The sequence below is a fragment of the Mirounga angustirostris genome, unplaced genomic scaffold, assembly GCF_029215605.1.
Source record: "Mirounga angustirostris isolate CCGP_5_RB_7025 unplaced genomic scaffold, mMirAng1.0.hap1 SCAF_6, whole genome shotgun sequence".
In the NCBI taxonomy this organism is placed as follows: domain Eukaryota; kingdom Metazoa; phylum Chordata; class Mammalia; order Carnivora; family Phocidae; genus Mirounga; species Mirounga angustirostris.
In genome coordinates, this window is record NW_026991714.1 from 116,042,294 (window position 1) to 116,065,397 (window position 23,104).

At 41.2% G+C, this 23,104-nt stretch overlaps 2 protein-coding genes, 1 non-coding gene and 1 pseudogene across 17 annotated transcripts in view; 3 read left to right on the plus strand and 1 right to left on the minus strand.

The window, feature by feature from the left end:
* LOC123847090 (WASH complex subunit 2-like) overlaps window positions 1–10,491 on the plus strand; it is a 53,731-nt gene extending 43,240 nt beyond the window's left edge. For 5 of the 9 annotated variants that reach the window (XM_064594948.1, XM_064594950.1, XM_064594949.1 and 2 more), the window contains 8 exons: window positions 908–1,036; window positions 1,159–1,239; window positions 2,815–2,937; window positions 4,108–4,170; window positions 4,529–4,741; window positions 6,401–7,021; window positions 7,837–8,014; window positions 9,782–10,491. In XM_064594948.1, the coding sequence (XP_064451018.1) occupies window positions 908–1,036; window positions 1,159–1,239; window positions 2,815–2,937; window positions 4,108–4,170; window positions 4,529–4,741; window positions 6,401–7,021; window positions 7,837–8,014; window positions 9,782–9,921 (1,548 nt within the window). In that variant the 3' untranslated portion in view covers window positions 9,922–10,491. The remainder of the gene's footprint in view (window positions 1–907; window positions 1,037–1,158; window positions 1,240–2,814; window positions 2,938–4,107; window positions 4,171–4,528; window positions 4,742–6,400; window positions 7,022–7,836; window positions 8,015–9,781) is intronic. The other 4 variants (XM_064594951.1, XM_064594952.1, XM_064594953.1 and 1 more) reach the window with 4 other exon arrangements.
* LOC123847303 (U2 spliceosomal RNA) lies at window positions 364–425 on the plus strand (annotated as a pseudogene).
* Window positions 10,492–12,976: 2,485 nt separating the features above from the next.
* The window catches only part of ZFAND4 (zinc finger AN1-type containing 4), an 80,932-nt gene continuing 70,804 nt past the window's right edge, over window positions 12,977–23,104 (plus strand). For 2 of the 7 annotated variants that reach the window (XR_010412504.1, XM_064594958.1), the window contains exons 1-2: window positions 12,977–13,381; window positions 22,240–22,540. Coding sequence is in view for 3 of the 7 variants with exons in the window: in XM_064594958.1 (XP_064451028.1) it covers window positions 22,279–22,540 (262 nt within the window). In the remaining 4 variants the exon portion in view is untranslated. Of the gene's footprint in view, window positions 13,382–22,239; window positions 22,541–23,104 lie in introns of those variants that run through there. The other 5 variants (XR_010412503.1, XM_064594957.1, XM_045878305.3 and 2 more) reach the window with 5 other exon arrangements.
* Window positions 22,991–23,098, minus strand: LOC123847192 (U6 spliceosomal RNA). The gene has a single exon (XR_006791446.1). It is a non-coding gene; the product is annotated as a U6 spliceosomal RNA (small nuclear RNA).

Genomic DNA, 23,104 nt, shown 5'->3' on the forward strand with positions numbered 1-23,104 from the left:
ATGGACACCTTCAATGCAAATGCATTATAATGAGTCTAGGGGTTACCCTGGGGCAGAGATGGAAGAGGAGAGGAGAGCATGTGTTCCACACCTGTGGCTCTTTGGTCTGTCAGCCCCAAGGTCTTAGAAGTCACAAGGTCAGGATGCAGGATGTTGTGCTTATTTATATCGTCCTTGCCTCCAGCTCTTGTCTCTGTCATTCCCCTTCAGGGACTTGGGGCTCTGCCTCCGGGCCTTCCTTCCACTGCTCTGTTATGGTAGCTTCTATCCAACATTAAAAAAAAAATAGTGGAGTTTAGAATGTCAAGTTGGGGGTATTAAGAGTGTCAAAACAAGTAATATGAATAGTAACTTTCAAACATCATCGCTTCTCGGCCTTTTGGCTAAGATCAAGTGTAGTAACTTTCAAACATCAGATACCCTACCAAATAAAAAGAACTTGTTCGGAATCTGAAGATAGTGGGATGGAAGGTGGATGGGCATAGGGGAAGGTTGGAGTCGGTTGCTGACAGATTAGGGATACGTACTTGACCACTCTGTAGTTCTGGTATTAAGTCAGCTGCGTTATCTTCTTCCCTTTGTGAATGAGATGGAAGCACTTAATTTGATTTTGTGTGTTTTCACCCTTAAGATGTTTCTCATTTGGGAATTAAAAGTTCAGACATTTATTACACACAGGCTGGAAGATTATATATATGTGATCTGTATTTACCAATATATTTTCCACTGTTTTTGGTAGCTCCATAGTATTCCATTCTGTGAATGTGTCCTTTCCTTTTTGATTGGCACTTGGGCTGTGTCCAGCCCTTAGCCATTTGTAAACAGCTGCAGGGGATATCTTTGTAGTTCCATATTTGTAGCTGTGATTTCCTCGGGTAAACCCTTAGAACTTCCCTCTTTTTTCCAGAGTCCTGATCCTGATGCCCGTCCAAAGAGCACAGGTGTCTTTCAGGATGAAGAGCTCCTTTTTAGTCACAAGCTCCAGAAGGACAATGACCCGGATGTTGACCTTTTCTCTGGCACCAAGAAAACCAGGGTCAGTTTCAAGGGTTCTTCACATGATGATTTTGTTATTGTATTATATATTAGCAGCTCACCTAGTTCTCTTCGTAAATGGCTTTTGTTTTAAATACTGAATTTGAGTTTTGTCTATTCCAGTTATTAGAGCCAAGTGTTGGGAGCCTGTTTGGGGATGATGAAGATGATGATCTTTTCAGCCCTGCCAAATCACAGCCTTTGGTACAAGCCTTTTGTTCTCAATACTGGGGTGTGGGGGAAGGCTTCTGGGAAGGAAATTAACATATAGTTATAAGAGTAAGGAAAATATAGGGATGTCTGGGTGGCTCAGTTAAGTGTCTGCCTTCAGCTCAGGTCATGATCTCAGGGTCCTGGGATTGAGCCCCACGTTGGGCTCCCTGCTCAGTGAGGAGTCTGCTATTCCTCTCCCTCTGCCCCTTCCCCTTGTGCTCTCCTCCCCCACAAATAAATAAATAAAATCATTAAAAAAAGAGTAAGGAAAATACACAGAGAATTGTGGTGCTTACTAGTAAAGGAATGGCAAAATAGCGTGTTGATGACAGTGTTTGTGGTGTTGCCATCTTAATGTCTCCTAACATTAAAGCATTAACCAACCCAAGCTCTTACTGTATTACAGGCTTGATTTATTTTTACAGATTTTATTTATTTGACAGAGAGAGAGAGAGCACAAGCAGGGGGAGTGGCAGAGGGAGAAGCAGGCTGCTCATTGAGCAGGGAGCCCGACTCGGGGCTTGATCCCAGGACCCTGGGATCATGACCTGAGCCGAAGGCAGATGCTTAACTGACTGAGCCACTTAGGTGCCCCGTTTGATTCTTTTTTTAAGATTTTTATTTTTTGAGAGAGCATACGAGAGAGTACAGGGAGGGAGGGAGGGGCAGAGGCAGAGGGAGAGAGAGAATCTTAAGTAGGCTTAATGCTCAGCAAGGAGCCTGACATGGGGCTTGAACTCACAGTCCTGAGATCTTGACCTGAGCCAAAATCAAGAGTCCGGACGCTTAACCGACTGAGCCACCCAGGTGCCCCCAGATTTGTTTGATTTTTAGGTTATTTATTGAAAGACCAGTGCATGCAACATGCTGACTAAATATTTTTGCTTTTCAGGTGCAAAGCTTTAAATCTGAGTGTTAGCCGTTTGTGTCATTTTTCTCCACCCCAGTAGATTTTGTTAGATACTCTCTTTTTTTTCTAAATTAAAAAAAAAAGTTACTTAGGGCGCCTGGGTGGCTCAGTTGGTTAAGCGACTGCCTTTGGCTCAGGTCATGATCCCGGAGTCCCTGGATCGAGTCCCACATCGGGCTCCCTGCTCGGCAGGGGGTCTGCTTCTCCCTCTTGACCCTCCCCCCTCTCATGTGCTCTCTCTCATTCTCTCTCTCTCAAATAAATAAATAAAAAATCTTTAAAAAAAAAAATTTATTTGAGAGAGCATGAGTGGGGGGAGGAGGGGCAAAAGGAGAAGCAGACTCTCTGTTGAGTAGGGAGTCCAACACGGGGCTCGATCCTAGGACCCCAAAATCATGACCTGAGCCAAAGGCAGACGCTTAATTGACTGAGCCACCCAGGCAGCCCTAGGTACTGCCTGTTTTCTGTTTAGCATAGTGAAGACTCCCGAGAAGGTCACAGTCTTTAGAATGCCATCTGAAATGCTGCCTTTGTCTTCAACCCTCATTTGAGAAATGACTGAAAACTCAGAATCCAGATTATTTTTATGAGTTATGACTTTTCTTTAAAATTTTTAAGATACCTGACAGGTGTTTGGTATTCTTTTTCTTTTGAAGATATCAGAAAAGAAGAGAGTAGTGAAAAAAGACCACTCTGTATCCTCTTTCAAGAACCAAAAACATCCTGAATCCACTCAGGGTATCAAAGGAAAAAGCACACTGAAACCGGAAACACCTCAGGTTAGAACTGCTTAAGGACTTTCAGCTCTTGTTTGCATCCCCAGACAGAGGGACTCCATCACGCAGACCCTAGGATATTCAGAGTTCTCTTGATTAGGGAGGAAACAGCAAGTAGGACTACCTCTCTTTCTTAACTGTGTGTGTTTTTATATTTAAAAAAATGTTTAAATTTCACAATTTAAACATTTTTTAAAGTAAAGCTCTACACCCAGTATGGGACTTGACCTCACAACTTGGAGATCAAGAATTGCATGCTCTACTACTGACTGAGCCAGCCAGGTGCCCCTCCTGTGGGTTTTTTTTGTTTTTTTTTAAAACATGCCTCCCTACTGCCTCATCTCTTCTCACTCTACAGCCCAGTCCCATGAAGCTATACTTATGATTACTGTTTTTGGACAGCTTTCAAATTCAGTTCCAAGATAAGAGTTAATATAGGGTGAAGAATATTTTTCCCATTAGAAGCCCCATTTCTCCCTTTGGGTTATGTTGGAGTAAGAATTACATTAGAATTAAATATAAATTATAACAAATTCCTTGGTTCGCACATTTTCTTGGTTACCTCTCCTGAGGTCACTGCTGATAGGTCTCTGTCCTCAGCAGTCTTCTCTCTGGAACTCATTCTGGGAACAGGCCGGAACTGGAGAGTGAGATCCAGTTCTGGCTTACAGCGGTTTCTGGATGTCTCCCTGAGGCTTCAGTGTCCTGAGCTGTGAAAACCAGGCACTAGGGAGAACACATCTCCAATGACTCACCCCAAGTTTCAGCTTCCCTTGCTTCTAGAACCTCAGTGCATTAGGTTGTGTGTGAATTTGCGGTGGTATTTGCGGCAGCGGGGGTGGGGTGGTAACAAGCATGGTAATTTTGCCAACTGGTCAGGTTTTGGTGCTCTGATACACTGTGATTCTTAGGAATCTAACCCATGATCTTCATCTGCCTTTACTCCATCTATAGTCTGACAGCATTCCACCTACACAACAGATGAGGAGGCATAAGTGAAATAATGTTAGTGAAAGGTTTCAAGGCCCCAGGAGAGTTGTGAATACCTTTCCCATTATAGAATTACAGAAAATGACAGCTTTGCTCCCTCAAATTTAACAGGCATAAGTGTAATCCAAGAGACACTTTTCTATTTCCCCAATGTATTTTTTAACTGAATGTAATTTCACACAGGACTCACCAGGTCCCGCTCCATTTAAAACCAAAGAGCCATCCCCTCGGATCTGGAAAATACAAGTAATTATAACATGTCTGGAATCTTCACTGCCTGCCTTGTGGCACCTATAAACTTTTTTGGATATTTACTTTTGTCAGCTACTGCCAGACATTTTCTTATCTCTTCCCCACCCTCTAGTTGTTGCTTCTTGTGTGCTGTGTCTGTAACATCTTTTCTTTGATCCCAGTGGTGGGCACGGGTATATAATCTTACTCTGTTTTAATTCTAAGACTAGATCCGGAGACCTCCCTGCATTTTTCTTTCTCTTGTCATATTATACGTTATGTATACCATGTCTCTTGTCATGCGTCACAGGAGTAATAATAGACTGCTGTGTTTAAGAAAACATACAGAGTAAGTTTCACTTTTCTTTTTTAGGCCAATCTAGCGATTAATCCAGCAGCCTTGCTGCCTGCAGCGGCTCCGCAGATCTCTGGAATAAAGCCCGTTTTGCCAGAATTGGCTTTTCCTTTATCTGAACCTGAGAGGATCCACAGTCTGGAAAGTATGCCCACTCTTCTCAGTAGTGGGGAGGCCGGCGTGAGTTTCGATCTTCCAGCTCAGGCAGACACCTTACACAGTGCAAACAAGGTGATGAAACCACCTTTGCTTGCTTGCTTGCTTTTTTTTTTTTTTTTTTTAGCCCGAAAAACTTGTATATTTCTTCCTAGTCCATCAGTTACACATCATAGGCTGCCTCCCATTCCCCCTGTGAAGGAGGCACCTCTTCCTTTAGCCTCTCCATCCCCCTTAAGCCTTCCTAATTCTGCCTTCCACTGCTTCTGTTTGTTACATTTACATTCTGCTCAGTAGCCACGTGAAGTCCCACTTCCTCCAGGCTCTCCTGCATTGCCCCTTGGAGGTTTTTTAAACATAGCAAATCGCGTCCCTCCTCTGCTGGCCTCCCTGCTGCCCAAAGGAGGACGGACATTCAAGCTCCTTGGTTTGGTGTTAAAGCCTTTTTACAAACCATGCTAACCAAAGCTTCCAACTTGCTCACCAACCACACTGTCAGCCTAAACTCCAGTCATACCAGGCACTGTTCCATGAACACACACACCTCAACCCTCTACTGCCAATAGCTTGGGCTGCTTTCTCTGTCAGGAATGCTCTTGCTCATTGACAGTCTGCTCAGACTGTCACTTCACTGCTTCTGTGATGTTTCCCCTCTGCCCTCTTGTCCTGGGCTCCCTCCTCTGAGATCCTATGGCAGTTATTTCCCTGCTGGTACAGTTCCGTCACACTGGTCCACATGACTGTGGATGTATGCTGGATGGCCTGAACTCTTTGAGGTTTTGCTTTCATTTTAGTTGGTTCTCTTTTCTATCCAGTCTTCCTTCTCTAGAAAATCTTGGCTGATCTCTGAGTAAGCAACAGTACCTCGGATAACCCTAGCAAATACATTCATTCTAAGTATTTCCAAACCTATTTTCCTTGTGAAAAATAAAATATGCTTCCTTTTGTTCTGTTTTTTGTTAGCCTTTGGTAAGGTGAAAGGTAAGTTTACATTGGCTACTTCTTAAAATTATTCGTGAAATTTTCTTGAAATAGGCACATACAGCCAAGTAATTCGGCCAAAGTAGCTTGTACCTTCTTAAAACTACTTGACTATGTATTTTGGAAAATACCACAAATACTACATTATTGCTAATAAGTAACTCCTATTTTGTGGTTATCTTAAAAGTTCTGATTTCTAAGCCACATTTTTTATGTGAAATATTTAGCATTTGAATTTAGTGTTTGTTGACTTGAAGAAAAGAACATTTTAGATTACCTATCTTTATTGTCTTTTATCTTCCTGGTTTTGGAGCCTGGTTTTAGGCTAGCCCCTGGAAAAGGTTAGCACTAGAATTCCTCCTGATTCTTTCTTGTTTTGAAAGATACCTACATGTAAACCGAGGGCAGAGTAAGAGCCAGGGAGGGTGTGGAGCACAAGAGTACCAACATGCCTACTTTGAAGGGTTCTAGCAGCAGATGAAGCCTTTTGTATGAAATTGAACAGATATTGCCCTCCAAAGACTCAAAAATGGGGACTATTAAAAGATTCAGAGTAATGCAGTCTTGGAGAAGCTATTAAATGTCTTTGGAAATCTTTAGGAAATCATCTCTTCTGTGTCTTAGATAATATCTTGATTGAGGTAGACCAGACAACTTTATAATATTTTGAGTCAGTGATTATTTGCTATGTTAGTTTTGAACACTTTTTTTTTTTTTTAAATCGTTAGATCAACATGTTTTTTGCCATTACAGAGCCGGGTCAAAGTGAGAGGGAAGCGTAGACCGCAGACCCGTGCGGCTCGGAGGTTGGCTGCCCAGGAGTCCAGTGAGGCTGATGATGTGAGTGTCTCCAGAAGATCCATTGCACACTTGGCAGATGGAGACATTTCACCAGGTGATGATCCTCAGCCACAGCCCAGGGCAGCTGGTGGACGAGACAGCTCTGAGGAGGCGGTGGTAGCTACCATTCCAACGTGGGCAGGCAGTCCTGTGTCTGAAGTGGACAGAAGCTCCTTTGCGAAATCTCTGCGTCAGCCTCTTGAGGATGACCTTTTTGATTCTGGAGATATCTTCTCCAAGGGCACTGGATCTCAGTCCACGGGGAGAAGAAAAGCCAAGGCAAAGGCAGCAGAGAGCCTGGCCAACCCGCCACGGGGGAGTAAAGAAAAGAGCCCCATGTTTCCTGCGCTAGGGGAGGCAGGCAGTGATGATGATCTGTTCCAGTCTGTTAAACAAAAACCAGCAAAGAAAACGAATCCTTTTCCCCTCTTGGAAGATGAGGATGATCTCTTTACAGATCAGAAAGGCAAGAAGAATGAGTCAAAATCCAACAGTCAGCAGGATGTCATCTCAAAAGCACAAGATATTTTTGAGGTAATAGAACGTAACTACCTTTTTGGACCTGGTTCTATGTTAAGACAAATACTGGATTGGTTCATTTGAGTCATACATTACAATAATCTTGTTTCATTGCTGCTTGCTGTCTACTTGCTTATTAATACTAATAGTTGGGTTCTTTAATTAGTAATTCTGAAATTTACTCAGAAGTCGTTTTTTGTTTTGCTTCATGTGGGGGTGTGGTTCTTGGCTGGCCATAGTGATCCAAATCTTGATTTTTATAGTTTTTATCAGCATGTTGCTGTAGTCCCCTTCCTTGGTGTGTCGCTCTGTGACCTATATAAAGCAGCTTCAGAGTACTGCTTAAGTGTTTAGCCTCTGGTTCCTGAGGAAACAGGGCCTGGCTGGAGCTGACAACTTAGTGCCAGCAGGAAGGCCTTCAGTGCCGCTCTCTGGGCACATGTTTATTGAGCCTCTGGGTACTGGAGGCACAAAGTGAGGTAGGACCAATATGTTAGGGACATTGGATATAGACAGGGCAACAGATAAATAAACTGTTTTCAGATAATGTTGACTACCATAAAGAAAACACCTCAGGGCAGTGGAACAGAGGGATGGCTAGGTGTAGGAGCCACTCCTTCAGGTAGGACTGGTAGAGAAAGCCTCTCTACAGAGCTGGCGCTTGAGCTGGGACTAGAAGAAAGACAAGGACTGGGCCAGGCAGAGATCTGGATGGAGTTAGGGATTCCAGGTAGAGAAAGCAGGTCACGTGGCTGTCCCAGAATATGGTGGCAGTTTGCAGTTCTACAACTTGATTTCAAATTGTTTTACTTGTTTTTTGGCTCAACAAGGATGATATATTTGCTACAGAAGCAGTCAAACCCTCACAAAAAACAAGAGACAAGGAAAGAACATTTGAATCCAACTTGTTTGATGATAACATTGATATCTTTGCTGACCTAACTGTAAAACCAAAAGAAAAGTCCAAAAAGAAAGTAGAAGCCAAGTCTATATTTGATGATGATATGGGTAAGTTTGATTTTCTACATATGACACAGAGAGTGATTACCATTCAGTGACTGTTATTTCTCTGGCTACCTTTATGTGGGCCCTTTCTTAGAAGATGTTCCCCAGTGGGTTTCCTTTGGCTTGCTATATAATCCTGAGTTAGGCTGAGGATGGATAAGTAAATGGACTAATTATTTTGGTGAGACAACTTTTTGTTCTGATGGTCATCAAGGAATTTGAAAGATCCCAGAATTTGACCTTTATTTATAATTTAACTTTTATTTTAGTATGCCCCCTGCTGATCATCTGTGATAACTCTGAACATTCTGATGTTATGAAGGGAGGGTCAGAAACTGGTCCACAGGCTGAAATAGGCCACGGTGGCTGCCTTGGGTGTGGTGCAGTTGTTTGAGTTAGTTCTAACTGAAGAGTGTCAGGAGTTCAGAGAATGGAGGGGAGAGTGCAGGAGGAGAGCAAGATTATATATGAAAGCAGCTTATAACTCAGACTTAATATCTCACCCAAGATCTTCTGTGTTTATAAACATGCTCATTTTCCCCCATGGTATAACATCTACTTTATTAATGGGCAAGCCGAATGCCTAATCCTAGATGTGACCCTTCTGCTATGTCCTGTGTTGATGGATAGGACTTGAGCTGAGGCCGAATACACACTTTTTCCTCCGTCCCCTCCCTCTCCCAGGTCTAGACCTTGGGGTTAACTGGGAGAAAGCAGCTGCTGCAGTGCCACATGGGGCCTACTCCTGGCGTAAGCCATGTGCTTTGTCTCCACCTGCTTCCTACCTTGTTTTGTTTTTTTAATTACAACAAAAGTTGTAATAGATACCTGTTGTAATAGATGAATACTATTTGGAAAGTGTAAAATGTGAAAAACAATCCCTAGAGGTAACCATTATCAAGAGTTTGATGTGTATCCTTTCAGACCTGGTGATGTTTAATAGAACTTTGTATACATAGAAAAATATACTTATTTTTTCCAAAATATGAATATATTTCATCTGTTCTGCTGTTCCTTTTGTCAGTTAATGTCTTCCCATGTCAGTACTTAGAGATCTGTTTCTTTGTTTTTAGTGGTTGTATAGTATTCCTTTGTATTCAGCCATTAGCATATTGAAGGCGATCTAGATTGTTGCCACGTTTCCTTTGTTAAAAATAATGCCATGGCCTTTAACATTTGTGTATAGATATCTTTATGTACACGTGCTAAAATGTAGGATTGAATCCTAGCAGTAACATTACAGGTGAGTAAGATGAATCATGAAACACTAGAGGCAGTGAAATAACTAAACACAAACGTAGTCATAAAGACTTATATTTTTGGCATTGATATGCCTAAGATAGGTGTGTTTATTCTGAAAGAGGGGGACTCCTATGTTGGATTTCCCTTTGCTTATTTGTTTTGCCCTTTCCTTTTAAAATCCAATGGGAAGAGAATGTAGAAGTAGGTATAATGTCGCAGATAGTAAAGTCAGGGGCAGGATTGGAGTTCGGTTATCTTTCCCTTTTTCGTCTCCTCCACGTGTACACACGTACCTTTGTGGCTGAGAAAATTGTTGTCAGAGAAAACCCGTGACTTGTATGTGATCATAAAACTTAATTAGTAGCAAAGCCAGGACCAGAATCTAAGAGGCTTGACTCTTAGTGTTTTTGGTATTCCCTACTGTTACCAGACTTGAATGTTTGGTGATTTATGTAGATGTGTCTTAAAAGCATCTGTTTTCTTGCCTAATCAGCAAATCCTTTTGTTTTCTTTTTTTTCTTTTTAAAGATGATATCTTCTCCTCTGGTATCCAGGCTAAGACAACCAAACCAAAAAGTCGGTCTTCACAGGCAGCGCCTGAACCAAGATCTGAGCAGAAGGTGTCCAACATATTTGATGATCCTTTGAATGCCTTTGGAGGCCAGTAGAGCATACAGGGTATCACATCTCAGCCTTCAGCTACATCCTTGAGTTAATGATGCTGTCTTATGTACTCATTGTCTTAATTAGGAAAAGCAAATACTGGAACAGCTAGCTCACCTCTTTCTCACCCAACATACTTAGTAGTTTTCTGCCCCGGTTTTAATCATGCTTAATACTGCAAAACAAAAATAAATATTTCACAGTGTTGTTTTTTTTTTTTTAACTGTATTTTTATTTAATTAGCCTTGATGGGGCCACAGTATGATTTTGGGCATGTTGGAGAAGAAACCTCTATGTGCCTTTCATGAATGGGCAGGGAATTTCAGAGGAAGCAATGCCAGACAGATGACCAGGAGTATTCCTTTCATGGATAGAAGCCCTAGTTTAGAGCCCAGGCAGGTGATAGAGGAAGAGGATGCAAGATTATATACTTCAGGACTCTTTGCAGGAGGACGTTTCCTCTGATTCCACTGAATTCTGAAAATGCCTCTATAGGTTCATTAAGGCAAGGTTTGGCAAACTGTGGCCCTCCCGTTGTCTGTTTTTGTAAATAAAGTTTTATTGGAATACCCATTCATTTACATTGTCTATGGCTGTTTTCACCCTCCCTACAATGCCAGAGTTCAGTAGTTGTGAGAGACTGGACAGCCCACAAAGCCTTCTATCTGACCCTTTACAGACACAGTTTTCTGATCCTTGCTCTAAGGTGTCCATTTCCATTCCTTTGGAGCTTTGCATTATTTTGTGAATGAGGCAGAATGAACCCAGATAATGGAAGGAAAAGTACTGAGGATGGAAATGTCCTTCTGTAGAGCGGCACTGTTCCATAGAACTCTGCACTGATGGGAATATTCTATAACTGTGTTGTCCAGCGTGGTAGCCACATGGGTAGCTGACCCCTCCTCCAGTCTGTGTTTTCTTATGCTGTGCCATGTTGGTGCTAAGTATTCAAACTGTAACCATGGCACAGTCTTACAGGCAGGCCCAGTTGGTTTCACAAGTCCTGAAACCACTAACTTTTTCCTTTGGCACTTTTTTAAAGATTGAACTTGGGATTGCTGATACTGAGTCGGAGATTTTGTACAGCTCTCACAGATCAGCTGTTTGTGCTGCTTTGCTCTGAGAGTGACTTGAAGGCAAAAGAGGGTGCTTACACCTTCTGTTCCTTAGGTTACTTGTGCATATAGTTACCTGCACCTGTGTCTGACTTAGTAGGCATCTGTTAAACATAGTTTTCCTTTGGGAATGATAACTCTGATCCATCATTAGGATTGATTCCAGGAAATTCATGAGAAATTAGAGTTAGAAAATATGTAAATCGCTATTTTTAGAGGTTTGAAAGGGGGGAGGGAATTTATACTTATTGGTCCTGTGGTCGGCACTTTCCATGTTCTTTTATCCAGTCTCCATAAGACTACCAGATAGGTAATGTCCTCATTTTACAGATGAAGCTAAAATCTGGAAGCAGAGTACAATAGTGGAACAAGTTTGGCTTTTTGTAGTGAGACCTAGATTTAAATCTGGTTCTAGAGCTGTTTGAGTGTAGGCAAATTATTTTACTTTTCTTAGCTTCTGTCTCCTTTGCCAACTTTGTCAAGTGTTCAGTACCAACTTTGTAGGATTGCGATGGGAGAGAATATGCAACAACCCTGTATGTTGACTACATAGCACTTGAAAAATGGTATATAATGAGAAAGAATGATTTGACCAATATAACGGAGCTTCTGTGTTGGAACCCAAGGCTACAGACTCATCTGCCTTATTCCACAAAGCCTGTGATTTTAGTTCTTCCCTGACTGAAGTGAGGAGGCAGGTTGAAAAACTAAGTTTTTGATTCAGTATGATTCACTCCATCACAGGTACTATTTTAGAATTTGTATACAAAGATAATAACAACATCTCTGTCCTTAACAGGCTCCAATCTATTCAGTATTGGAGTTTAAGAAGGAACCAGGGTTGAGAGCCTGAAGATGTGTCTCATCATAAACCCCAGTGTATGCTCAATGTTGGATTGTGGAGATTAATTGGTGGGTGGGGTCTCAGAGGAGATATGAGAAAGGATAGGAGAGATTAGATATTGGGGTTCATTTTGGATATATTCCTCTGACTTAAGATGAGGATGATTAAGCTGGATTGGGAGGGGGATTACTGTTCATTGTCATTTTGGTAATCCACCTAGTGAAATAGGCCTTTTTGGTTGGAAAATCTGTAAGGGTTGTATTTAGAACACGTGTGGGGAATGGGAGGGAAAAAGGAGTGGGGGCCCATTTTAGGATGGAGGGTTTATGTTGTCATCGTGTACACTTGAGTTCAGCACCTTGGGAATTAGAGTAGAAAAAAGAAGTGTGGCTGGGTTTACCCAACTCTGAGATTTAACAATCCAAGGTGCCCAGTCTAATACCTGGCCTGCATCTCTCAGTTGGTAAATTGGATGAGGGATAAATAGAGGAGACCAAGAGAGGTACTTTACGTTTGCCCTTGTTTTCAACCTGGTACGCAATGGACCCATATTTCAGATGAGACCAGTGAGGCCTTAACGTTAGGAAACAGTGAAGCAGGGGAATGGGGGATCTGTTAAAGGCAGGACGGCCCTGAAAGCACTAGGAATGAACGGGGTCTGGAAGGGACCCACTGGAGGGGGGCTGCCCGGTACCCTCCTCACCCCAGCACTTGGGGTGCCTCTTAAGAGCAACCTTAGGTGGCCTCTGGTAAAGTGCAGTCCGCACCCTAGTCCGGCCAGAGGCCAATCCCGCCGCTCCCAGCAGGCCGTGCGGCAGGTATCCGGCCCGCCCAATTCAGTCCTAGGCAGGTGCCCACTGTTAGTAATAAAGGACCAACATCCGGGCCTCTCCTAACCGACACCCACCACGGAACGGAGAGGAAGCCGCGGCTCCCGAGCAACCGCCGGCGTCGGGCGGCCAGGCCCCGCCCCCGTCCCCCGCCCGCACCCTCGCTGATTGGAGGGCTACGTGAGCGCTGGCGAGCGATTGGTACGCGGTGTCACAAAGGGGCGGGGGCGCGGCGACCGCGGAGTGTTGCTCGTCAGTACCTCCCGCGGCGTTGCTCGCGGGGCCGCGCCTCTCTGTAGGCCTGCGGGCAGGCGAGCGAGTGGACGAGACAGCCGGGGAGGGTGCCCGGGGCTGCGGGCCGCTGAGCCGGGCCGCGCTGCCGCCGCCGTCCTCCGCGGGCCGGAGAGGAGCGCCGGCCGCTCGGCGCGGGGCAGCCGGGCCCCGCCCCCTCCGCCGCCGCCGCCCTGAGACCGGCGCGGCCCGACGCCTTCCCCGAGGACGTCGCCTCCACTTGGCGTAGCTCCGCTGGCGCAGCGCGGGTGCCCCGCCCCGCCCCGTCCCGTCCGAGGGGTGCTGATCTGCCAGATTCTGACGCGGAGCCTGCGCACTGCACTCCAGATCAGGCCCGTGCGTGTGGGTAGCCGGCGTTTATCCCGGAGGAGCACGGGCTGCGCAGGTGACCCAGTGGGCTTCGAGTGTGCCCATTGAAGGCTCGAGTAGACAGACGTTGGCTTTGAGGCATTTCCCAGACCCGCTAGAAAATTGAGTCCAGGCTAAAGTTTAGGGTACATATGTATGAAGTGGTGGATAGAATTCTGTAGCTTGAGTTTAAAACAGGAATGTTTTCACATAATTAGTAGAAACAGTTCATTAAAAGGCAGTGCTTTTAATGGTTGCGTAACGTTCTGGATCTCTTCATATTGGGGGGAAAGTTTAAAAGATAACTGCCCTCTGTGGCTAATATTCTTTACGACAGGATAAAGTCGATTCCTAGTGATATTACTTATTGAGCGCCATTATTGCCTTACCCATCTTTAACTTCTCTCCCGTCTTTGGTTGTGTATTTTTAGAACTTTTTCAGAAGAAAGTAGGGTTTTTGGGTATTGATTTAGGAATGTTTTTTGATGCCATTACTCTTAATAGCTAAGTATGTTTTTTAAATTGATAAAAATTCTGGAAGTATTTTTTTTACTCTACCTGCCTCTTTTTTTTTTTGCTCTTGCTTTTGTATAATTTAGCTGTTGATGTTCTTGCAACATTTCCCATCCTGTTTTTGAGTCTTCATTGCCCCTCGTTTTCCAGCATCATAGGGTTCCATAATATGCTTAGTGGAGAATGACCACACACCACTTTCAGAAGCTGTCAGTGGGCCCCGGTGTTAATACTGACTAGGTCTTTGACCTGCTGGAACTTTCATTTGCTCCTCTGCCATCATCTAGTCCTCCAGTCTGGCTTAACCAAGTTTCACAGCCTCATTTTGTTCTCTCTTACTGTGTTTTCTACTGAGGAGAAGTGTAACTATTTTTTAGAGGCACACATTTCAGTTTTGAATTTGGTTACCAACCTTGCTCCTTTCTGGATTTTGGAGATTACTCCATTGATTAGTTGCCAAACTTTTGGTGGGTGTTCCAGTGCCATTTAGTGCTGCACTCAGTTGCTATTTTTCTTTTGGCCCATGGTTGCTTTATCCATTCTCATTATGGTTGAAGGACTTCCAAATCTGTCTGTTACCTTCTTCCGTCTCCACTTGTTTATTATATTCGGGGTATTGTTGTGGCAGAGTACTGTGGTGAAGGGAATGCTCCTTATATCTTCTGTCTCTAAATTCCTTGGACAGGCACTGGTCACCCATGCCTTTTTTCAGCATTCCGGACCCCTGACTTCCGTTGCTAGAGCTGCTACTATGTAGGTGGGAGTGCTGTTGGCTTTGGGGAAACGGACACTGATAATTCTTTAGTACATTCTTATTTGATGGAGCATGATAGGTGTGTTTTTAAGAATCCACATGTTACCCAAAATCATATTATAAAAGCAGTTGTTTCAATGAGGGGGAAAAAGAAGTTAGGGATTAGCTTCATAAAAATTCATTTTTCCTACAGGCATTTCAGTGTTTTAAAGATATAAAAAACAAAACCCGAGCAAGATAGCCATTTATTTGGCTTATATTTAAGAGTTGTGGCCTTTTACCACTGTCACCGGTGGTATTATTAGCATAGTACTTTGTATTGTTATATTTATTTCTCATTGTTTTGATAAATAGTATTATAGCACTCAAAGCAGCTGTGCTGCCAGCACCAGCTTTTCTTCTTGCAGTGCCATCTCTGTAGGACCATTAGCAGTCTTTACAGTGCAATTCAGGTTCCCTAATTAATTCTACTTCCAGTTGGTGTTATAAAAATTCACACTATAGCAGAAATCCATGTATGTGCATGTATATTATGAGTTGGACAGACTTTGGTGGACTTACTTTGGAGTGAGTCATAGCATGATTCTCATGGAAAAGCAGTATTTGTACAAACAAACTTTTAGAGCATGACCAAATATTTTTTCATTTCTTAAGACAAGGGTAGTACCATATATGTTTCTCACAGGTTTGTTCCAAGGATCAATTGAAAGAGTGAATATTTATTTACTCTTTCATTGAACAAACCTTTAATGAGTACCAGTATACACAAAACACTGTGGTAGGTGATAGGGCAGAAAATCAGATGTGGTTTCCCTCTTAAGTAGCTTACAGTTTGTTTAGGAGAATAAGAAAGTCACGTAAAAGTGAAATTGATTGTAATGTAATTGTAATATATGATGGAGGTCAGGGGACAAAGGAGAGTCACCATAAAAGGCTTTGTGGAGTAGTTGCTATTTGAGCTGAGTCTTGAAAGATGATTAGGTTGCTTGTTAGGTAGCCAAGTGTGGGGATGGCAGTGGGTAGAGTCAAGCAGGAGAAATGAGATAGAAGCTGATGTATTCTGAAGCTGCAGGTGCAAACGATTAGAAGACAGATGTACCAGAGGTGTTGCAGGGTGGGATGATGTATGTGTATGAATAAAATGAGGCTGGAAGGTGAGATGCATGACCTCAGGGCCTTTCTCAGGAGTCTGAATTTTATTCTGTAGGGAGTGAATTTATTTTTTTATTTTTTTATTTTATTATTATTATTTTTAAAGATTTTATTTATTTATTTGACAGAGAAAGACACAGCGAGAGAGGGAACACAAACGGGGAGTGGGAGAGGGAGAAGCAGACTCCCTGCCGAACAGGGAGCCCGATGCGGGACTCGATCCCGGGACTCCAGGATCATGACCTGAGCTGAAGGCAGTCACTTAACCAACTGAGCCACCCAGACGCCCCATGTAGGGAGTGAATTTAATTCTGTGATTTTATTCTATAGGCATTCTCTTCTGTGGAAGCCATCATAGGGCCTGGAGCTAAGAAATAACATGCTCAGTTCTACCTTTTAAAAAGATAGCTATGTTACCATACCATATGTCATTAGGCAAATGCAAACTAATACACTGAGTTACCACTACACACCTACTAAAATGGCCAAAATCCAGAACACGGACAAAATCAAATGCTGACAAGGATGTGGAGCAATAAGAACTCTTATTCATTGCTGGTGTGAACGCAAAATGGTATAGCCACTTAGGAGACACTTTGGCAGGTTGTAATAAAACTAAACACATTGTAAGATCTAGCAGTCACACTCATTAGCATTTCCCCAAGTGTGTTAAAAACATGTCCACACAAAAACCTGCACACAGATGTTTATAGCAGTTATATTCATAATTGCCCAAACTTGGAAGCAAGCAAGATATGTCCTTCAGTAGGTGAATGGATAAACTGTGGAACATTTATACAATAGAATATTATTCAATGTCATAAAGAAATGAGCTATCAATCCTTGAAAAGACATGGAAGGAACTTAAATGCATATTACTAAATGAAGGAAGCCAATCTGAAAAGGCTACATACTATATGATTGCAACTCTATGATATTCTGGAAAAGGCAGAACTATGGGGATGGTAAAAATATCAGTGATTCCCAGGGATTTGGGAGGGAAGGGTAGGTGAATTGGTGAACTACAAAGGACTTAAGGGCAGGGAAAGTATTCTGTGTGATAGTGTAATGGTGGTCACATTTATGAAAACCAGTAAAATATACAACACCAAGATTAAACTATAATGTAAATTATGGGTGTTGCATGATAATGAGGTATCAGTGCAGTTTCTTCAGTTGTAACAAATACACTGCTCTGGTGTAGGATGTTGATGGGGAGGTTGTACATGTGTGGGGGCAGGGAGTATATGGGGACTCTGTAAATTTTGTTCCCAGTGTATTCTGTGAGACCCATATTACCTTGATGCCAAAACCAGACAAAGATATATAAATAAAACTAGATCAGTATCTCCTATGGATATATATACAAAAATCCTCGAAAAATACTAAGCAAATCTAGCAACATATATAAGGATTATAAACCATATACAAATGATATTTATCTCAGGAATGCAAGGTTGGTTCAACATATCAGAATCTGGTTTTTTTTTTTTTTTAAGATTATTTAGAGAGCAAGCACACGGGGGTGGGGAGGGGTAGAGGGAGAGGAGAGAGAGAATCTCAAGCAGACTCCCTGCTGAGTGGGGAGCCCAACCTGACATCAAGACCTAAGCGGAAATAAAGAGTTGGATATTTAACTGACTGAGCCACCCAGGCGCCCCCCATCAGTGTTCTTTTAAACACCATATTAATAGAATAAGAGACAAAAAACACACGATCATCCCAATAGACACTAGACAGAAAAGCATCTGACAAAATCCAGTACCCTTCATGATTTGAAAAAAAAAAAGACACTTAAAGTAGGAGTAGAAGGGAATGCCCTCAATGCAATATAGATTTATGTATGAAAACCCCACAGCCAAAATCAGTACCTTAGGGTGAAAGACTGAATGCTTTTCCTCTACAGTCAGGAATAAGACAAGAAGGTCTGCTCCCACCACCACTACTCAACCTTGTATTGCATATTTAGGCAGGGTAATTAGGTAAGAGAAGGAAATAAAGAGCATCTTATTGGAATGTTGAAGATTGGATATGAAGAAGTAAAAATCTCCATTTGCAGATGACATGATCTTTGATGAAGAAAATCCTAAGGAATCCACTGAAAAACTATTAGAACTAATAGATGAATTCTGCAGGGTTGCAGTGTACAAGATCAATATATTAAGATCAATTGTATTTCTCTACACTAGCAATGAACAAATTGAATAGGACACAATAATTTCATTTATAGTAGCATCAAAAAGAATATAATTCTTAGGAATACTTTTTTTTAAAGCAAAACTTGTACTCTGAAAACTATAAAACATTGTTGAAAGCAATTTAAGAAGTTTTAAATAAACTGAAGGACATTGCATGTTCATGGATTATAAAACAATATTGTCAAGATGGTAATATTCTCCAAATTAATCTGCATACTCAACACAATTTTTATTCAAAAGTCCAACTGGTGTTTTTGCAAAATAGACAATCTGATCCTAAAACTCATACAGAAATTCAAAGCACTCAGAATAACCAAGAATCATGAAAGGGAAGAACAAATTAGAGAACTCACACTTTCTATTTCAAAACTTATTGCAAAGGTAAAAAGACAATGTGGTAGTGTTATAAGGATAGATATGTAGATCAGTGTAATAGAATTGAGGGACTGGAGGGCGCCTGGGTGGCTCAGTTGGTTAAGCGACTGCCTTCGGCTCAGGTCATGATCCTGGGGTGCCGGGATCGAGTCCCGCATCGGGCTCCCTGCTCAGCAGGGAGTCTGCTTCTCCCTCTGACCCTCCCCCCTTTCATGTGCTCTCTCTCTCTCTCTCATTCTCTCTCTCAAATAAATAAATAAAATCTTAAAAAAAAAAAAAGAATTGAGGGACTGGAATTAAACCCTCATATTCATGGTCAATTGGTTTTTGACAAGGGTGCCAAGACAATTCAATGGGAATAGAATAGTTTTTCCAACAAATGCTGCTTGGACAATTGGTTTTTACTTGCAAAAGTATAAAGCTGGACCCTTCTTTCACACCATCCACAAACATAAATTCAAAATGGATAGACCTACATATAAGGCTAAAACTATACAATTCTTAGAAAAATATATGCAAGTAATTTCTCTAACACCATTCACAAAGATAAACTCAAAGTGGATGAAAGACCTCAATGTGAGACAGGAATCCATCAAAATCCTAGAAGAGAACATAGGCAGTAACCTCTTTGACATCGCCCACAGCAACTTCTTTCAAGATACATCTCCAAAAGCTAGTGAAACAAAAGCAAAATGAACTTCTGGGACCTCATCAAGATAAAAAGCTTCTGCACAGCAAAGGAAACAGTCAACAAAACAAAGAGGCAACCCACAGAATGGGAGAAGATATTTGCAAATGACACTACAGATAAAGGGCTGGTATCCAAGATCTATAAAGAACTTCTCAAACTCAACAGCCAAAAAGCAAATAATCAAGTCAAAAAGTGGGCAGAAGATATGAAAAGACACTTCTCCGAAGAAGACATACAAATGGCTAACAGACACATGAAAAAATGTTCATCATCATTAGCTGTCAGGGAAATCCAAATCAAAACCACACTGAGATACCACCTTACACCAGTTAGAATGGCAAAAATGGACAGGGAAAGAAACAACAAATGTTGGAGAGGTTGTGGAGAAAGGGGAACCCTCTTACACTGTTGGTGGGAATGCAAATTGGTACAGCCACTTTGGAAAACAGTGTGGAGGTTCCTCAAAAATTTAAAAATAGGGCTACCCTATGACCCAGCAATTGCACTGCTGGGTATTTACCCCAAAGACACAGATGTAGTGAAAAGAAGGGCCATATGCACCCCAATGTTCATAGCAGCAATGTCCGCAATAGCCAAACTGTGGAAAGAGCCGAGCTGCCCTTCAACAGATAAATGGATAAAGAAGATGTGGTCCATATATACAATGGAATATTACTCAGCCATCAGAAAAGATGAATACCCAACTTTTACATGGGTGGGACTGGAGATTATGCTAAGTGAAATAAGTCAAGCAGAGAAAGTCAATTATTATATGGTTTCACTTATTTGTGGAACATAAGGAATAGCATGGAGGACATTAGGAGAAGGGAAGGAAAAATGGTGGGGGGGGAATAGGAGGGAGAGATGAACCATGAGAGACTATGGACTCTGAGAAACAAACAGGGTTTTAGAGGGGAGGTGGGAGGGGGGATTGGTTAGCAATTTATCAGCCATTGGTCAGCCATTGGTGATGGGTATTAAGGAGGGCACGTACTGCATGGAGCACTGGGTGTTATACGAAAACAATGGATTGTGGACCACCACATCAAAAGCCAATGAGGTATTGTATGGTGACTAACAACATAATAAAATTTAAAAAAAAGAAAAAAAATATATGCAAGTAAATCTTTATTACTTTGGATTAGGTCAAGCTTTTAAAATGTGTTGCCAAAAGCACAAGCAACAAAAGAAAAACAGCCATATTGGAGGTCATTAAAATACACTTTTGTACTTTGAAGAACACTGTCAAGAAAGTTAAAAGGCAACCCATAAAACTGGAGAAAATATTTGTGAATCATATCTTTAAGAGGCTTGTATCGGGCGCCTGGGTGGCTCAGTTGGTTAAGTGACTGCCTTCAGCTCAGGTCATGATCCTGGAGTCCCGGGATCAAGTCCCGCATCGGGCTCCCTGCTCGGCGGGGAGTCTGCTACTCCCTCTCCTGCTCCTCCCTCTTGTGCTCTCTCTCTCTCTCACTCTCTCTCTCAAATAAATAAATAAAATCTTAAAAAAAAAAAGAGGCTTGTATCTAAAAAACATTAAAAATCCCTTTTATAACTCAGTAATAAGAAGACAACCAAAGTAAAAATAGTCAAAGGATATGAATGTATTTTTCCGAATTGATATTTCTGTAAAGAAGATATACAAATAGCCAGACAATAAGCACCTAAGAAGATGCTCAACATCATTAGTCTTTAGGGAAAGAAAATTACAACCACAGTAAAATACTACTTCACACTCTCTAGGATGGCTTTAATCAAAAAAGGTAATAAAAAGTATTGGCAAGGATGTGAGAAATCATCACCCTCTTTTCATTGTTGGTGGAAATGTAAGATGGTTCAGACCACTTCTGAAAACAGTTGGTGGTAACACAAATTGCTAAATGTGGAGTTACCACCTAACCCAATAATTCCAATCCTAGGTATCTATGGAAGAGAAAGGAAAACATGTCCACACAAAAACCTGTAATCAAATGTTCTCATAGCATTACTCATAATAACCCCAAATTGGAAACAACCCAACACACCCATCAACTGATGGCTGCATAAACAAGTGGTATAGCCATACAATGGATTATTATTCAGCAATAAGAATGAAATACTGATACATCTTAGAATCATGGATGAACTTTGAAAATGTTATAAGTGAAAGAAGCCATTCACAAAAGATTACATATTGTATGATTATGTGAAATGACCAGAATAGGCAAAATGACAGAAAGTAGATTAGGGAGTGCCTAGGGCTGAGAGGGAAAGGGAGAATTTGGGAGTGATGATTATAGAGTATGGGGTTCCTTTTTGGGGTGATGAAAATGTTTTAAAGATGATTGTGATGGTTGTACAATTCTGTGAACATAATGAAAACCAGTCAATTTTAGACTTTAAATAGGTGAATTTTATGGTATGTAAATTATATTTTAATAAAGCTATTGTAAAGATATACCTACCCCTCCAAGAAGATGTGTATCACCTGTCGTAGTTTAAGTTCAAGACATTCCCTTTACAGAGTTTTCACTGATTAATAGCAATTTATCAATTTGGTTGTCCCTATTCTCCTAATTATACATTTGTAATTTATCTTAGGACTTCTGTCTGTTGTGTTTACCTCTAATATTCATTAGTCATTGCATGTTTGTGTGTAAAGATTATGTCTTAATGTCTGTTACCAATATTGATGTCATTTTAGTGCTGTACTGATAGATAACTCTGGAATGCTTATTGGTTATTTAGTGAGTTTCCTATTTTTAAGGAACCTATCAACATGGTTGGTGTTCTTTTATTCAGAGTGATTTAGATGTACAGTGGTTATAAAGTTATATTTTATATGGATTAGAAAACAATTTACATGGATTAGTAAAGGATATGCATAAAATTTTCAAAATCTTGCAAATACATGTCTCTGTGTGGAGTTCATTGGTTTAAATGTCATTAACAAAAATATATTTGTCGAGTATGTATTATAAGTAAATGTGCTGAGCTCTAGTAAGATACAGGAAAGTATTGTAAATATACCTGTTCTTAATAATCTTACAGTCTGATTGGGGGAGTGGTTTTGGAGATAAACTTGAAAGATAGAGGATTAGACAAATTAAGTACTAAAAAGAATTCTGGGGCTCTCTGGCAGATTGATGTGGGCCAGAGTTATTCAGAAAGTCTTTATGGCAGAATAAGACTTCCAGATAGTCTTGTTAAAAAAATTATTCTTGTTTTTTTAGGTACAAAACTCAAAACATGAACAACGATATATATTACCAATGTTCAAAGCTGATTTGGCTAGAACTGGGATACAGTTGCCTACAACATATTCCAGAGGAATTAGAAAAGTCAAAGTAATGGATAACAGAAAAGATCCTCCATTCTTCAATGAAGATAATGTGGGACCATTTTACTACAAACTTCCTTTCTATGATACCATGGAGCTCTTCATTGAAACATTGACTGGAACATGTTTTGAGCTGAGAGTTTCACCCTTTGAAGCTGTTATTTCTGTGAAAGCAAAAATTCAAAGATTGGAAGGTACTAGTTTTTCTTTGCTTTTAGGGTATGAAGATTAAATTTGTTCATCAAGAGTGTATAATAATTCTAACTTTTCTTACGGATAAAATGTCAAACCTATATGGAATTAGGAAGAATAGGATAATGTACCCCCATAGGCCCCTTACTCAGCTTCAACAGTTATCAATTCATGAACTATCATGTTTCCATTCCTATATTTCTCCCACCCCCTTCCATTTCTACCAGATTCTTTTGAGGGAAATCCCTGGCATTGTGGCAATAGTACATGAAATAATATTTTAAAATACTTTTTCAATAGGTTATAATGACATGCAAAATCTGCCATAAGTTCCTTACAGTTACTTTCAATGGGAAATCATAATTGAGTTCCCTTTTAGCTATTTACCTATTTATACTACTTTGCAGATACCTTTCTTTTTTATTTTTATTTTTATTATTTATGTATTTATTTAAAATATGGAATGCTTCACGAGTTTGCATGTCATCCCTGCACACGGGGCCATGCTAATTTTCTCTGTATCGTTCCAATTTTAGTATATGTGCTGCCAAAGCAAGCACTACTTT